Source organism: Eriocheir sinensis, chromosome 28, assembly GCF_024679095.1.
Source record: "Eriocheir sinensis breed Jianghai 21 chromosome 28, ASM2467909v1, whole genome shotgun sequence".
NCBI classification, from domain to species: Eukaryota; Metazoa; Arthropoda; class Malacostraca; order Decapoda; family Varunidae; genus Eriocheir; species Eriocheir sinensis.
In genome coordinates this window covers 15,078,886-15,096,510 of record NC_066536.1, presented here as the reverse complement: position 1 = coordinate 15,096,510, position 17,625 = coordinate 15,078,886, and the positions used below count along the sequence as shown (strand labels likewise).

The 17,625-nt window shown below is 39.0% G+C and overlaps 1 protein-coding gene across 2 annotated transcripts; it reads right to left on the bottom strand.

The window, feature by feature from the left end:
• Positions 1-1,935: 1,935 nt before the first annotated feature.
• LOC127004621 (MOB kinase activator-like 1) lies at positions 1,936-17,421 on the bottom strand. Of its 2 annotated transcripts, XM_050872646.1 has the most exons (6): positions 17,040-17,204; positions 16,572-16,626; positions 10,607-10,773; positions 9,647-9,874; positions 9,339-9,502; positions 1,936-9,057 (listed from the first exon to the last, which is right to left on the bottom strand). In XM_050872646.1, the coding sequence occupies exons 1-6, from the start codon at positions 17,188-17,190 to the stop codon at positions 8,980-8,982; spliced, it is 843 nt and encodes a 280-aa protein (XP_050728603.1). In that variant the 5' UTR covers positions 17,191-17,204; the 3' UTR covers positions 1,936-8,979. The 2 variants fall into 2 exon arrangements, with proteins under 2 accessions (XP_050728603.1, XP_050728604.1); XM_050872647.1 differs by lacking the exons at positions 16,572-16,626; positions 17,040-17,204 and adding an exon at positions 17,211-17,421.
• Between the last annotated feature and the right edge of the window lie 204 nt (positions 17,422-17,625).

The following is a 17,625-nucleotide window of genomic DNA, read 5'->3' as shown; positions in this document are numbered from 1 at the left end:
ATATAAAAAAGAAATAGCAAGGGACCAATCACTGAACCCTGTGGGACACCGCTACCAACCTCAACTTGATAACTCTCACAGCCATGCTAGTAGAGAGGCAGATTTAACAAAGTCGCTTATTTTAGGAGTTCAAATCACTTTGGGTTACAAGCTGGCATCCACCCTAGATCATTTGTCCATAGGGCTGCGCATTATCCCTGGGTGGATGCCACCTCTGATTTTTCCTAACAGGCGTGTATTAACCCTTTTTGTGTGAAATCGGCCTTTTTTTAAATTACCATATTGTGGGGGTAAACATACTCATAGGTTGGCCAAAAATTGGAGTAGAAGAACAAACTAACCACCACCAGAATTTCGTAGTATTAGAAAGGTAAACCGTCTTTTATATTGTCATTACATGTCTTGTTTCCCGAAATTAGGCTTAATACATGTCGCCATAATGTCACCCCTATTCATCACAGGTGGCTGAAACTTGGTAAAGAACTGCTAAAACATGCCTTCTACACATTGAATACACTGGATATACCATTTTTGTAAACGATGGCATTTTTTATGGAAAAAAGTTGTGAAAGGTCATTTTTGGGGAGGTACGCGATCAGAGTACGGTCCGACCCCTGTCTCCATATGGCAAATACAATTTGCTAACTTTTCATGAATAAACGTGTTAGAGTATATTACACACTTCATTTTAATGGGTGGTTTGTCTGCATATCTTAAAAAGTAATGATATAACGGCCCTTTCTACATCCCCTACCCGAAAAATATGCGCATTATCGGAAAATGCCATTTTCACACAAAACGGTTTAATAAATGACTATAAAGAAAAATCAGAGGTGGCATCCACCCAGGGAGAATGGGCCCACCTATGAACTAATGATCTAGGGTGGGTGCCAGGTTGTAACCTAAAGTGATTTGATACTTGTAATTTTGGGTCTCTGCCTCTCTACTATGCAAAACCACTTTCATTTCCCTCCCAGTCAAGTAATTACTCAGCCAGCCCAGCAAACAACCTTCAACTCCAATGCTAGCTAACATCCTAAGTAACAGTCTATGGTTGACAACATCAAACGCCTTTTTAAAGTCGAAAAATATAACATCCACTGAAAAACCTTGATCATAGTGATCAGTAATATAGTCACAGGTGTATAATAATTGCTCAGACACTGACCTGCCGGATCTAAAACCGTGATGATAAGGTGAAAGTAACTGACTATGTTCCAAAAAGGTTGACAATTGGGAGACTAATTCTCTCAAAAGATTTTGAGCACAAAGATGTCAAGCTGCCTCGTACAGGCCTACTGGCCTCTTGTAGACTCCTGCATTCTTATGTTCTTATGTTCTTATAGGTCTGTAATTAAGAGGACCAGAATGAACTCCCCCTTTAAATAGTGGCATTACATTAGCATCTTTCCAGTCTGAGAGGACATGCATTGATGAAAGAGATTTTCTGAACAGGCTGCTGGTGTTTGTAACATCATAGTCTATGAATGCCAACTCTGGCTATACAAGCATGTAGCATGTTAACCAGAAGTCAACCCTGCTCACTGGATTATTTCTGCAAGAGACAATCCTTACTGGAGGAGGCCAAGGGGATGCTCACAAAGCTTGTGACTTGAGCAAGTCAGTGAATCCTGCCATGAGGTACTGAGTATGGGAATGGGGCCTGCAAGGAGACTTGCAGAGGGACCCCGAGGGATGGCATTGTAGGGTGGACAAGGCAACAAAACCCCTGGCGTATGCCTTACTTGATTGATTAACCCAAGACTTTTGTGATACCCACAAATGTTCCTCCTCGGTCACCACCCAAGAAGTAATGGATTTCAATGAAACCTTTGCATTAGCAATATCCAATAGCTTGCACTTGCATTATGACAGCAAAATACATTTTAGAAATAGAAAAAATATATTTTAATATTTTTTGGTAAGGAAGATACATTTGTAAGATAAAAATATTTATTGAAACTCAAATACATGACTCAAGGTTCATAAAATATGAATTACAGTGATTAGTACTTTGGGTAATTAGTTACATTGATCTATACACTTTACATACTGACTGGAATCTGACCCTCTTGTATTGTGCCGTCCATAGGAACTATAGGCTCAACTGACAAATGCGGAAATTTAAGATTGAATTAACTGACTCTGCAGTATCAAGTTCAAGGCTCAATACCGTCTTGTTTTATATATTTTCTCATTCCAAAACTTTGTAATAAACTTACTTCTGGCCATGAGGAAAATAAAAATGGAGTGATTGGGACATAGCTATCATGGGACGGTTGATGCTTTAGGAAGCAGTCCCCCACCGGAATCAAACTGTTGTCATTTTCTCATTCTTCCTAGTGGTTGGCTATCCTATAATGACAAGCAATCCTAGCTAACTGTTGGCAGCGTCTGGGCTCACACAACTTCTCCTCTAGTAGATTCATATTTGAGATATCAGAGAAAGATCCACAATCAAGGTAACTTGTCACCTTATTCTTTGGTGTGGCATAAATTAACATGTTTAATATGTCATAAAATAATTCTTCAGTTATGGACTGCATGTGACTTAAAAGTATGTCATAACAAAAAATACTAGGTTTACTAAATCTAATTTCTTTATTTACAAGAGAAATGGAATTTTCTTAAAATATTCCACCAACAAATAAGCATGAATATGAATTAAATGTATTATAACATATGCGTTGCTTTGTTTAGAAAGAAATATACAAACATCAATTATTTTACAAATATTGGGTTTGCATTGAGAGATTCAAGCATCAACCTAATCAAAGAATACCAACAAAAAGTAAATATGTAAACAAAATTTCACAGCAACTATAGCGTCTACAACCACAGATTACATCACCTCCATCCTCCAAAGCCATGCTTCTCTCTTTAATGGGAAAATGATAAAAATAAATAATTTGTCAACATTGAAATCAACAACTATAAAGAAAGCCCAACAAGCTTTTGCAAGCTCATCACAGCTGTTATATAAGCAAATTTCTACTGAATGAAAACTTTTTACTTAATGAATCATCACATAATTCTTTGACAGTGTAAGGTTATCCACATTTTGATGCTCTTGTTCCGAGTTACAGGGCAAAATTATTGCATTAATCCAATTACTTAAATGATATGTATTTATGCTTCACTTGTGTTATTGGGGCTAAATTATGTAGTCCTCTAGAATACATTATTGACTGGTATTCACCAATATAATCATACAAGTAACTTTTGTGAACCCCCTTACTGCAGCAAGTATAGATAACAGAATAAAGTAGACCTCCAGGAAACATGACAGCCAAAAAAGTTTAACATAGAAGTAAATCATAATTGTAATAGTACTAATGCAACATTGGTAATTCAAGAGAAGGAGCTGCTTAACAGTGGGGCAATCAACTCCACAGTTGCCAATATAACTTAGATGGCACAAGTCATGCTGCTCACTTTGAAATGCTTCAAATTTAAGCAGCAAATCCTTTTACTGTATGTAAAAAAAGTTCCTGAAAATTTAATTCAACCAAATTAAAGCATCGAATGTACATCCATAACATGTTCTTGAGATCAACTGGAGCAAAAATGGCATCAACAGTAGCTTTTTCACCTTACTAGAAGAAAAAGTGGGTCCCAGTGTCAACCCATATCACTGTTGAGGTATAAATAAAATTTTGTTCATTCATTTGATTCCTAACAAATAATCCTTATTATAGTTTTCCCAGAATACCTGCTTATGTTCTAGTTGATCTTATGGACTTCCCACATTAACTCTTGCCCCTCTCTCATTGCCTGCATGAGTGAGGAGGCACGGTGTTAACCTTATTGCCTCTGTTTGCAGACATTTACTTCTACAAAAATCAATTATTTTTTATACAGGACCAGACTTACACAGGCAAACAGAGCAATTACAATGAAATGTTCAACTTTTCAGATAATCAAGAATATTAACCACATCATGAGATGAAAGTAAAGGGAAGAAGCCTCCTCTTTGTCACTTCTCACTTCTTACTGGTGAAAGTGAAGGCTTCAGGTAAGCAGGTGAGTAAGCACATTTTCATATCATGGTTTCAAATCATGGATGTACTGCAACATTCAAGCAATCCAATAATGTTATAATGTTAGGATGTGTTCCTTTCATGACACTCCTTACACTTCCCCACACAGGCACCATCTGCCTGATATTACCTCTCCTCCATTCAGGCACATCACCAGACCTTTAATCTTAGGGACACAGTTCGTGTTGGGGCGTGAACCATTCAGCTTAGTTTTGATATCAGATTCAAAGGAAGTTAGTCAGAGGGGCAGTGCCTCCATCCCCCTTGGGTGAACAAATTCACTTGAAGTATTTGTAAGCTACTTGGCCTCCTGATGGTGACTTGGGAGAAAATCTTGATCTTCAAGTATTAACTGAATTTGGATGTGATACTGCTATTGCCTAACAGCCCAGTAACAAAAGCAATTCCTGCTACCAACAATTTATTTACCATGTCCTGCTGGGTAGTTATATGAATATCTGTTAATTATAAATTTAACATTTTAGTAAGTAAACTGACCACCCTCAAGTTTCCATAGAATATTCATATATCCTTCATGCACTGGTGGTGATGTGCAGCCATGGGGTAACAGTAATAGGTGCAAATGTCACCGAGTGTTTACAAAATGACAGTAGTAGCTAAGTACTGATTATATTTATCATTGGTGTTGCATAAAAAGTAATGGCTGTAATAGTAATAAGACCAGGTACTAATAAGTGATAACTAGTAAAAATAATAGTAGTAGGACAATCATGTCAAGTAATTGAAAGTAAATATTATACCCCCCTTGTCTGTTTGTATGTAAACTACATAAATGTGAAGTTGGGAGCATCCACTGAAACTGAGCATTGCCTCCGTGCTCTCATCTCCGTCACCTCTGGTGACTAAGAACCCATTAACCCGGGATACAGGGCAAGTGTCTAGGCTAACACAATTTACTTTCCCCAAGTTCCCCCAGTTGCCATTTATCAACCAGCCTGAAAGCAAGAATGAACATCTTTGGGGGCTGCATCCCATCTGCCCAGGTCAGGATCAAAACCCAGCCTGTTGATATGAGGCTGGACATGCTGACCACTGAGGCACAATGGCGACAGATAAGAAAATATCTTCGGTAAAACCTTACCTTACTGGTGGTGATGCCATGATGGGTCAGAAACTCGTGGGAGGCAATGTGAGAAAGCTTCATCCCCTTCCACTCTCCTCTCAGCTAACTGGTTTCTCCATGTGCACTTTTTCCAGTTGATATTTTCTAATCTTACACAAAGGGAGAAGCCAGCTAGCTAAGAAAAAGAGAGGGAGAGAATGAGGCTTTTTCACACTGCTTTCCACGAGCTTGTGACCCGCCAATGTCACCACCAGTAAAAGTTCTACTTAAGATATTTCATGATCTATTGCCACTGTCTGATGATGTTGACTGACAGCCATTTCTGGGTGGATGAGGATCAAGTGGCAAAAAGGAGACAGCCCATATTATATATATATATATATATATATATATATATATATATATATATATATATATATATATATATATATATATATATATATATATATATATATATATATATATATATATTATATAACATATTTATATAACATATTGAACATATTGGGATCAAATGAAGAAAAGGCAATGTGCAACCACAACCTTTGGATGGAAGAAACACTCTTACCTAATACAATTTTTTTCAGAACTTAGGATTTAACTTTACTTGGTTTCATTGGTTCATGACAGGGTTGGTGATATATCCTGCTGAGTGATTTGAAAGTCTCCATAGGTTACGTTAAGTTTAAGTTTAGGGCCTGTAAGTCGGAGCACAGTCAAGGATCCAGATACATACTTGTTTGTAGTTGGTACAGGACCAGGTTTAGGACAGATAGAGTTGCCTTAAGTTGTCATTTTCATGACAGCATATTATATTATTACCATAGAGAAGAATATCAACTTTTATTCTGTTACGGTTTGGTTGGTTGGTTGCTAACCTTGGTTATTATTGATACACTGCCTGCCAAGTTAGTAAAGACTAAAGGAGGCTGATTTTTTACCTAGTAAAAAACATATGACAAGTTGGCAACATTAGAGTAAGAGGATATAATATTGTAGGATTCTTTTCTTTTTTAAATATATATACCTTTAAGAGAATAAATGAATCATTGCACATGATAAGGTTGTTTTACATTACCATCTTTGGAGCACATCATTTAATGTATGGAATACTTTTAGTCAAAAATAAAAAAATCATGATTTTTTTTTGTAAAAAAATCAATGATTTAATCACTGCCAACCCTGGTTCATGAAGACTATAATAATTTTTTACCTATCTTGAAAATTTCTCAAGTGTTATTTGTCCTATCTAACTGAAGCAATAACTTTGTATAAACATTTGAAACCTTTCACGTAACTGTTAACCCCTTCACTCTGGCAACGCCGACGTTGGCGTCCGACAGTGTCACCATTAGTCCTCTTCTAAACCTCTTAAGAGGAAATGGAAGAGGATTAAGAGGAATTTAGAGGTTTAGAAGAGGATTAATCCTCTTCCATTTCCTCTTGCCCCTTTCCATACTGTGACGCCAACATCGGCGTCACAGATGGAAAGGGTTAAGTAATTCCTTCCAGGTTTTCTATGTAAGTTGGCATGTCACATATTTGAAAAAAATACAAAAATAAAAAATCATATACTGGCTCTCCATCACCCCACCAAAAGCCTTAAACCTGCTGCAGCAAGAAGGGTGAACACCACAAATTTAACACCACCTAATGAAACTTCAAATATGAAATAATTAACATTTCCACATAGTGTATACAGACGAGACCCCTATGTCAAAGTGCACAGTGCTTCACCTTGACTTCAGCACCAAAGAATCATAATACCCTTACATTATGGTTGCTCAGCTATATAACTCTGGCCAAAATAAATGGGTTGACAATTTCCTGCAATGCTAATGAACATCAGTTATGTCAACTCAGGTTTACACTTTTAGCAGCCTGAATGCCAACACGAACACATTATCCAATTCACAGATCTGTAACATTTATAGGATCTTAACATCCAAGCAAACTCAAAATTGTTCAGTTGAAAGAATCACAAACCTCTCTCCACCCAATATTACTGAACAACAACTGGTAGCATTATCATCAGAATCCTTGTGCATTAGCAGTATTTCTTAGAAAGAGAAGAACAAAATCAATGAATGACATTAGAGCTTGTCTACAAGAACTAAAATCAGACAGGGCTTACAGATAGAAATGTAAACTATCTCAAAAGGTACATGTCTGCTGTGATATAACACCTGTTCATGTAAATCCTTTCCAGAATCTGACAATGAGACTGACAGAAAGACCCTGAGAAATTATCTCAATCCTGAGTACTCTAATGACTGGGTTTTCTGGGTTTTTCACTGATGAGTAACTATTGGATACACTTCTGCATATTTGCTGGGAAAGATTATTTCCATCTCTGCAAGCAGATAATATAATTTATCTATATTACTGCAAGTGTAATAATTTACTAAAGCTTCCTCAACAGTTATAATTGAAAGTATGAACCACAGTTTTTTTTTTATGTTGTCATGCTCTGTAAGCCCTTACATGTTTAATAAAATCAAATAACTGTGGATAATCACTCTTCAAACTGCCTATCCACTGACTCGTTTATTTAAAGAATGTAATGGAAAAACAGTGGCATAAATCCCACTGCGGCTTCATAAATGAACTACATGTTGCCCCATACACACAACAGCCCTCTTCACAACCTCACAACTCAACTGTGTACAAAGTGTTGTCCAGCCTTCCTCACTCTGGAAAAATGTAGTGCCTAATGTGGTTGCATGAGAACAGTAAATCTGACACTTTGTGGAAGACTGTTAGGTGCAAGTGTTGAGAAATGCACAAGTAACAGGAGCACACTTGACTCCAATGAAATTAAATTCCACTTAGTGCTTTTAAAATTGGCTGGCATTGCACTGTGATGAAAGAAACTGTATATTTATTATTTCATTCTTGTTTTAAAGTAGCCTAAAGAGCTAAAATAATCTTGACTGTGCAACTAGAAGTGGGTGACACAACATGAAGCTACAAAGCCTTTATGGTATGATTGGACTCCAACACTAAGACCATAAATTATTACAAGTAGTATAGAATTAACCATGATGAATGAAAATGCTTTTGTAAGAGAAAACTAAATGTGCTAAAATGCAGCAATGGCAAGCATGTGTGCAGCATTGTGATGCACTTGCATAAACAACTGAACGATGCTTATGAATTAATGCTTAACCCAACCACCTTTATACTGTGCGATTCCCATCAATTTGAATACTTAAGAATAATGAATCATGTCTTCAACTACACTTACAGAACAAAGCTAATGAATGGAGGAAGAACATGGATTAAAAAAATATATGAAAAGAAAATTACTGGCTATTATGGCCAAGCCAATCAAGGAGTTGGTGGTAAGTGCTTTGGTTTCAACTTGACATGGCATTACTTGGTGTGGCCCTATTAGCTAGTAATAATAGATGGGAGAAATGCACAAAGGTAAGGCATCTGAATCTGAAAGAGTTTACTCCCAAGCTAAGGGAGGGAACCTGCCCTAATAGTTATTTTTTGAGTTGAAGATATGACAACAATATGTTATCAATTCCATATAACACTTGCATGATTTACCTACTACCTCCTGAAAAATCAAACCAGTTGTCTACAGTTTTAATGTATGGAGGCACATGAGAGAAAATTCTTCCCCCTTCTGTAAGATCGACGAATCTTGCTGTGCAGTTCAAAGACAAAGAAAGCACAACTGGTTTTCATCCCACTGTATGTCAAAGAGAGCATATTTCACAAACTTCACTAAAAACTTATTTGAGGTGTGGATTAATATGCCTGGACAGCACAGGAAATTCCCCAACCCTACTTCAAATCATGCTCCCAACCCTCAAGTACGACAAATACCTCCCCCATTCAGAATCATCGGTCCTTGGCAGCGAGTTTGTCAATCAGCTCCTGGAGGGGTGCCAGCTCCTTCCGCTCTATCAACTGAAACTCCTGAAATTGACACACAGGTGAGTTAAAAAAAAAAAAAAATGACATGGCTAGTGAGAAAAAGGAAATTGTCAGGATACAGAAGATTGTATAGCTGATGGAAGAAATCTTTCCCCACTTGTACAATACCTATCTATCTATAAATTGTTAACCAAGCTTCAGACATTAAAGCAAACCAAAATCAACCACATTAGTGACTACCTACCTATTTTGAAATGGACAAACAGTAGGGAAGAAAACACAGATGCTTGCAACTTGTACTGAATTCACCAAAAAACACTCACTTGGACAAAGAATATGAAGTGCTTGAAGGAAGTATTGAGGTGGGCCTCTTCCCCTAGCTGCACCACCTCCGAGAAATGCTGGTGGTAAATGTGTGCATAAACCCGGAAGAGTCGCTTCAGTATGGTTTTGGCATTGCTCTGGAAGTTTCTTGGGAATGGTACACCTGCCAAAAACATAAATGTGAATGTTTCGTATGTTTGCATGTGCATGTGTGTGTGTGCATGTGGATGTGTCAAATTGCTAAAAAAGTTGTACTGTTACACTGGCTGGACAAAGGTTCAGTCAACCACCATCACAATTGCCTCACCTATCTTTGAGGGGAAGAGGGTCTCATCATCCAACTGGTCTTGCACCCATGTCATGAGGTAGTCAATGTACTTGGGGGCTGAGCACTTGATGGGCTTCTTGACTGTCTGTCCGTCAGCCCAGTGGTACTCGTACTTGGGTCCAGCAGACATAACAGGGCACGAGTCTTCCGTACACATCTCTGTTATGGTCCCATACAGCATGTTGATCTGGTTGAAGAAGTCCACTGCTGCAAGGTAACAAAAAGTCAAGTTGTAGAAATAAAGTAATATGCAGTTATTGTTAAGGTATAATAGGGAAAACTCCTTGGATTAAGGACTGTACTGCCAAGCTATGGTATGACACTACAAATTTATCTTGATGGAGTTGTCCACAGCTTAACAGACAGCATACAGTCAGTCCCTTCCTACAACTGTGACAAGTCTCTGATCCTCTGTTGTATGCATGAGGCACGCTGAGTCACTGTAGAGGATTAATGGAGGTGTAAGGCAATGTACTTTTACTCTACATCTTTTCCCACAAACAAAGGCAGGACAGTAGTACAATTTTTTTTATTAAAACATTAATAGAAACACATTCACAATAGAAAAGAACCTAAGTTGAATCACACCTTACTTCTGACTTCTTGGAGTCTCAGATAATTACAGGAGTAAATTTTCAAAAGAACTTGTGAAATCTATATTTATTAAACTCTTTCATACCCACCAAGAATTCACCCTAATAGCAATAAATAATAGGATAAAAGTTTCTCTGTATTTACTATCCATGAATCAATCAGAGTCAAAGTGCACACCTTAAAAATCTCAGATACATGATAACCAAAGAAAGGCACACCTATATTGCAGTTCACAGTTTCATGAGCAGAAAACAACAGGCTAGTAGTTAAGATTAGCATTAAACTTTAATCTTTGTTACATTACTATCAGTGGTAGTGACAAGAGTACTGAACACATTAACTTACTGTTAACCGCCACCCACTCGTTAAGGTCTTCCCCCTCAGGCAGCATGACTGCCGACCGCAGGTTACCAGAGCCAAGAGTGGCGGCGGCATGTTTCATCAGATCATACTGGTGGGTGCCCTCAGGGATGTGCTTCTTGGGTTTGAAAGTCTTGCTCGCCCGGCTCCCACTGTGGAGGAGAGAAGGCTGTGCACTTGCCAACAAAAACTATTTAATCGATCCCTACATAGCTGCAGAGTGCATTTACTTCTGATGTCTAAAATTTCTTGCTTTTTCTTTTTAACAACTGAAATGCATTGGAGCATATTTATCAATTTTTTTTTATTTGTTTGACAAACCTGTTTTACTTTTACTCCTGTTGCAATAATTCTTATAACTTTACTTAACATCTGTGCTATAAATATACTAAATGACACATTGTATATATTATACTAGTAGACACCTTCAAAAGGTACTGTAATATTTTTTGGCAAGCCTCAGTCCCTCCATCCTAACACCATATGAAAGAACTGTCAAACATTGTGACAATGAAGATGGAATTGTCTCATGAGGGATCCTGCATCCACCCACCACCAGCGTGCTTTGTGGGACACATCCCCGGGACACAAAGTGAAGTGGAGGAAAGAATCTCAAGCCCCACACAGAAGGTACTGTCCATTCTCATTCATTCCATCAACACCCTACTTCCCAACCACAACTCAAACCTCCACAGTTCCGGCTTTTGCACTCATATCCCTTAAAACAAACTCTCTTCTTTATTCCATTTTTTTTTTTTTTTTTTCAAACTTCCCTAAACAATTCAGTAATCTTGTCATCTTAGTCTCACCTTTCTTTTCCCTATCATCCACCAGGGCATGCACACACACACACGTAAATTCACACTACCAATTTTACCCATTATCCATATTACCCTAGAACCACCCCATCCTTGTCCATCCTCTCCTGCAAATAATCATGTAGAGACCAATACTGCACACCCTTTCTTCCCTCTTTCCTTTTCTATCCCCTACCCATATCTATACTCCTCCCTCTAAACCTTCTTACGGTCTCTCCAACATCACTTCCACACTCCCACACACCACATCCTTTCAGGTAAGTTTCACCAATGCCTAATTTGTCTGCTTATCCTTTCACAAATGCTTCAATCACTTCTCAGTATACACCTCCACTGTGCAGTGGTTAGCATCCCCGACTAAGAAGCTGCAGGTCTGGGTTCAAATCCTGGCCTGGACAGATGACATTCACCCTTCCTTTCAGAATGGTTGATATATGGGTACCTACGGAAACCTGAGGAAGGTGAACTGTGATGACCCAGATGTTACACTGGCCCTGTGTCAAGTTAAGAGTTGCCTTTCACCACAGGCTCAAAGGGCCAACAGGATGGAGATGAGCACCGCCACCACGCACAGCTATAGCGCGTGCTCCCAATTTTACCTTTACATTTTTACTTCTCAGTGTGGAATCAAAATATAAAGATGTCTGTCCTATGGCCTTTGGTATTTACTGTTATGGGCTGGACTACTAACAAGTACTTTACAGCAAGTACAATCAGATGTAAACTTAAAAAAGTCATGCCTACACTATCTATGTATATGCCTACAGTGTCAGTGAGTTTTATGGGAATGGTACATTTGATTCCAGCATTTCCTGCGTTCTCTACACCACTACCACCACCATGCATTATAGTTCCTTTCCCCATGGCATGCATAATAAGCTATGCTAGTCACAAATAGGACAAACAAGGTCTTCCAGCATCCCTTAGTTCTCAATAACCAAATAGCAGAACCACAGTAGAAGAAATAGTAATAGTAGTAGTAGTAGTAGTAGTAGTAGTAGTAGTAGTAGTAGTAGTAGTAGTAGTAGTAGTAGTAGTAGTAGTAGTAGTTAGTAGTAGTAGTATTAGGAGGCAGTAGTAGTAGTAATTATGGTTGTTACAGTAGGCCCAATATTTCAAACAAGTCTAATATAATAAGCCCAATAGTCTGATTTTTTAAGTAGTAGTAGTAGTAAGAGCAGTAGTAGTAGAAGTAGTAGTAGTGATAGTTGTGGTAGTAGTAGTGAATTACAGTAACGAGGACTTTTTCTACTTTCTACTCTACAAAGCTATCAGTTTCTACCACCTAGGTTCATAATCATTCAGTTCGTGAAAGTGCAAATATTAAAATCCATGGTGATCAAATTCATGGTTACCCTAAGTGTGTACTACACTTTCAATCATGTAATAGTTAGTATTCTAATAATTTAACCTCTATTCATTGTAATCCAACTGGTATAGGGTGCTTAGTAACCACTGTGAATGATTATAATTATAGGTGTAACAAAATGTCAAGTTTTACCCATTAGTCAAATTTTTGAGTCCCACAACCCAGCACAACAAAGGGAAATATATACTTTTTTTCTTTCATTAGTGCAAAAATGTACTGAATTCAATGTCTGATTTTTCAAAATTTTCAAAATCAAAAAAATATACAGCAGAATATAGTTTCTCCCTAATAAAGAATAAAGTGAGGATGAGTGAAAAATTTGCATCACTGAGGATACATATTTTGAGGAACTGAGAGTGTGCAACACTGAGCCCTTTGCAATCTTTAAACTCAAATGCAGTCATAGTGTTGACCTTGTGCAAAGTTTCTGAAATACATATCTAGATGGAAGCAATATTAAGCCTCCAGTAACACAATGCACAGACAAAACCTCAACCAATACCCAACAGACCTCTCCTCCAGAATAAGTTCAGTGCCAGCACTTTGGCCAGGGTGTGGCAGAGCACAATGAGTGGTGATACATGAACAGGCTAAACTGCCAACTGTGTGGAGAGATGCTTCATAAGCTTCGAGATGCGGTGCTCCAAGTAAGCGAAACAAGCACCACAGGTGTGAGGGAGCCACCACTCTCAATAACTGGTATACAAGCTATTTATAAATATGGAATGACTTGGACATGTGACTGTGTCATTTCAGTTCTCCAAAAAACATCATAGAAGCTAGATCCAATAACAATCTTTTATATGCTACTGATTTTTATGATGAGATTCTTCAGTAACAAATTATTATATACTTAAAGAACTAATCAAATCAACAATTATGCTTAGAACCTTTTTTTTTCTCAATTTAACTGAGATTACAGACCAACATGCTTCTTTGGATCATCCACAAAAACTAAAAGGCTTTCTTTCAGGTGGGAGTGAGTGACCATCAGACCCATGAGGCTTTGGGGCAGGCAGCAGTGGAGACCAGTCAGCCCAGTGAGGCACAGTCACAGTACACGACAATGGTACTTACTCGCCATAATCAAAATCATCACTAGACATGGTTACGGCTCTCACCAATGTTCACTATCTCAAGATTACCAAATAGTTAAGATGCAATACCAAGACTCTTAATCAAAACTGCCTGTAAAGAAAATGGAAAGCATGAGCAGTTTTTCCTTCTTTCCTTCATGGGACATTTACCCTACTGCTGTAAAGTACCTATCTGATAAAGCAGAATAAAACAACAGCTATTTCAACAAATTAGGAAGATGTTGAAACTATAAAGGTATAAAATTAAGTGGAAAGAGTTTCTTTACAAACAAATTAAAACCATTTTTAAATACAAATACAAAAATGCAATTGAGAAAGCAAATGAATAAGAGAAATTGAATCAGGAGTGAACATATCATTACAGGTTTGTATGTGGTGAAAGAAGTGAAAAAATGTGTTAAGTTGAGATGAAACGAAAAGAAAGAATTTAATTTTATAGCAAAATAATATTTGCAGTAAAAATCAACCTCATGTCAATATCCTATATTAGTAACCTGTGCAGCAGTGTTCAAAAGTAGGAATGTTGTCAACAAATTGGTATCACAACACCTCAAGCAACTGACAGAAGGGAAAACAAAAAACAACTCTGAACAGACCTACACATATCGTCAACCTGTAAAGCTTCTACAGTGATGCCTATGGAGGGTGACTACTGATTGGCCTAGCGTCAGCTTGTGCATCTAAAGCAAGCAAGCGTGTGGCGAAGTACCATTAGCAATTCATTTCATTTCATGTCACATTGCTCTCGTCACCTCCCAGTAATAGGTTTCTTGTGCAACAGCTACATGAAAAAATACTACTGGATGACTGTAACCACTGACCCATATTTATATTCAGTGCACTAATGTGTTGATTTAAAATCTTAACCCACAAAGTAGCTGGACACATTCATATTCATAGCAGCAAGTGGTAATGGACATATTTCACACTTGTTTTGATCTTTGTGCTGTTTCCTACAATTTTCTAGGAGGTTTGAGTTTTAGTTAACCCAGTAGCAGCGGGGATCATGTTTCTTAATGGTCCCTCTGAGCGAGAAAAATGAGAAAAAATCATCACTCACACAAACCATTTCATAATACATATCAAAGCATTTGTGATCAGTTTATGCAACATCTATTTTTGGGGGGTTATATCATGGCACAAATTTGGCCCGTCGCTGCTACATGGTGAAGCCACAAATTTGGCCCGTCGCTGCTACCGGGTTAAGTGACAACAGAAGAATAGTTTGTAAGGTAGGGAATGACATAAGGACACATTAAGTTAACTTTTAATCTCCTATGTTCTTTTCAAGTCAGCATGGTGCACAGAGCTGCCTGTTACAGTGACACTTATCATCCATTCCTCACTGCCCATTCCTCTCCCCATGTTACAGGGCTGATTGTGAAAACTTGAATACCTTAGTTCATCTTCCCCTTCTCCAGATTGATCCAGCTATACAGATTTATTCAGCAACAACTTAGGAATGATAAACAGGTGACTGCCCTAGCTATTGTAAAAAAATAATACAGTTTAGCTTCATTGAGTTTTAATATCCCGGATAAGCAATATTTCCCTACTCATGGATCTTCTTTGGCTACTGAACTAGGCAAGTACAGTTTTTATATCATTCACTGACAATTTGATATGTTTAACACTATACCTAGCCCATATTAGACACATAAGATACTGCAACTGCAAATACTGGGGTTCAATAATGCCTAGACACTTTTACTTGGCCTGCGAGAATGTTATCAGTGGATCTGCATCTGGGGGTGAGTCACCTGACCACACCCACCTCCACCTGCTGCTGCCGGCACTGTTATGATACTTGTGGCAGCCCAACTGCACAACACAAACATAAACCACAGATATTAGTGTGGAGCATTGTAGCTGACCAGGTAAAATCCCATGAATATTATGTGTACTGCATCACTACTGGCTATCCTGAACACTTCACTGCTGTCAACGATGAAGTTACGTTCGGTCCATCAATCATATGCAGGTGTGGTTCAAGAATGGCAGAAATAGGTAGACAGAGAATCAGCTAAGCCAAAATAAAAGAAAACATAGTCACCCTCATAAAAAAAAAACTGCCTAGCAAGCAATTTTTTTTTTCTTTTGGGGGGTGGGGTGGGTGGGGAGGAGCAGTTTCTACATTTTGGGCTAAATCGATTGTCCATCATGTGACGAACCTTTTGCCATTGTTTCCTGTCATTCAAGGTCTGAGTGTTCTAAAATTTGTCTTGACATTTCTACCTATATCATAAGCTTATCACCAACACCTACAGGATTTAATATTAACAGGAAGTATCGTAAGTTGCTTTGAGAAAATTATTTTTTTAATTTTACGAAAAGTAGGAAAAATGTCGGTACACACAGCCAGTGTGAAATCCGGGTTACCACAATTTGCCTTCCCAAGGCACCCATTTATCGACCTGCCCAAAAGGGAATATGACCAGCTGGGTGGGCTGCTACTGACAGGGAGTTACCTACTATTGTTTGTAATGTTCATGGACTGGGACAGCAGTGACTGTGGAAATCAAGAGAAAGAATTTCACATCTGGAGTTAAGATAATTTTCCACTATTGTTAACACTGTAGTTTATATTGACAATGAGCCCATTGTTGTGTCTGGTGTGTCAGGACAGCAGTGAAGCCTGGCCCCAACACACTTGCCTTGCAACTTACACATTTAGCACTGGTGCAGGCTGCTGAGTCTCCCGTGTGCCTTGCAACACAGCCGCTGTGATGGATATAACCAAACGTTACTCTGACCAAACCTAATCAGTGACATTTATGGCATAACCATGACTTTTTCCATACTTGCAAAAATCAAAATTTTCCTACATTTTAACTCCCTTGTGTTATAACAGCATGTCCACCACAGTGCCTATATTTTTTTATGTTGCTGTCAAAAACCTTATCTGACACAATGATGTAAGCAAACCCACAGCCTTGAGCAACACCCCTCCAAGGCCTGCCTCACACCCCGCCCCCCTGGCTGGGCTGTGCAGGGCAGGCCACACCACCTGCACCAGTCTTATGAGGGCTCTCAGTGTGGCAGGAATACATTAATACATCACAGCCCCGAGCCCTGCACCCACGGCGATAAGGCCCGCGGCGGTGATGACGGTATTGCAACATTGGGAACATTACGGGGAAGTAGCCGCAAACAGTCCTGGCGGGCGTGCCTCAGGGCTTCCTTTCCACCAGCCGTTACTGTGGGGGCGGCGGGGAGGTGTTCCGCCGCCTGTGTATCACCATGGAGGGAAACGCCTTGCAGGGTCACAATCAGCTGATCAACCATAACAAACCTGACACACTTACAAAAGGAAGCTCATGGTGGTGTGTCTGTGCTGCTGTCCGCCTCCTCCCGCGTGAGAATGAACCTCGGGACACTGGAGATTAATGTCCGCCTAGCCCAGGAAGGTGAGGCTCGAGGATGGCACTACAGGGCGTGGATTACTCGCGGCCGCCCATCGTCAGGCAGGACCCAACATGGCCGACTCTGGCGCTGAGCATTGTGGGCGTGACGTCACGGGCAGGTCACCGCGGCCTTGGGGATGCTATTTCCTCTCTCCCCTCATAGATTACGGGGCTGGGGTCATATTCTTAAACGTATGGCCAGCTCGACAGTCCAAGTCATTGTAAGCGCCCAAACCTAACCATATCCTCCAATGATGTTATCTCTACTAACAAGAGATTTCCTGTGGTTTCCTTGAGTCCCTCCTCTTTATATCAA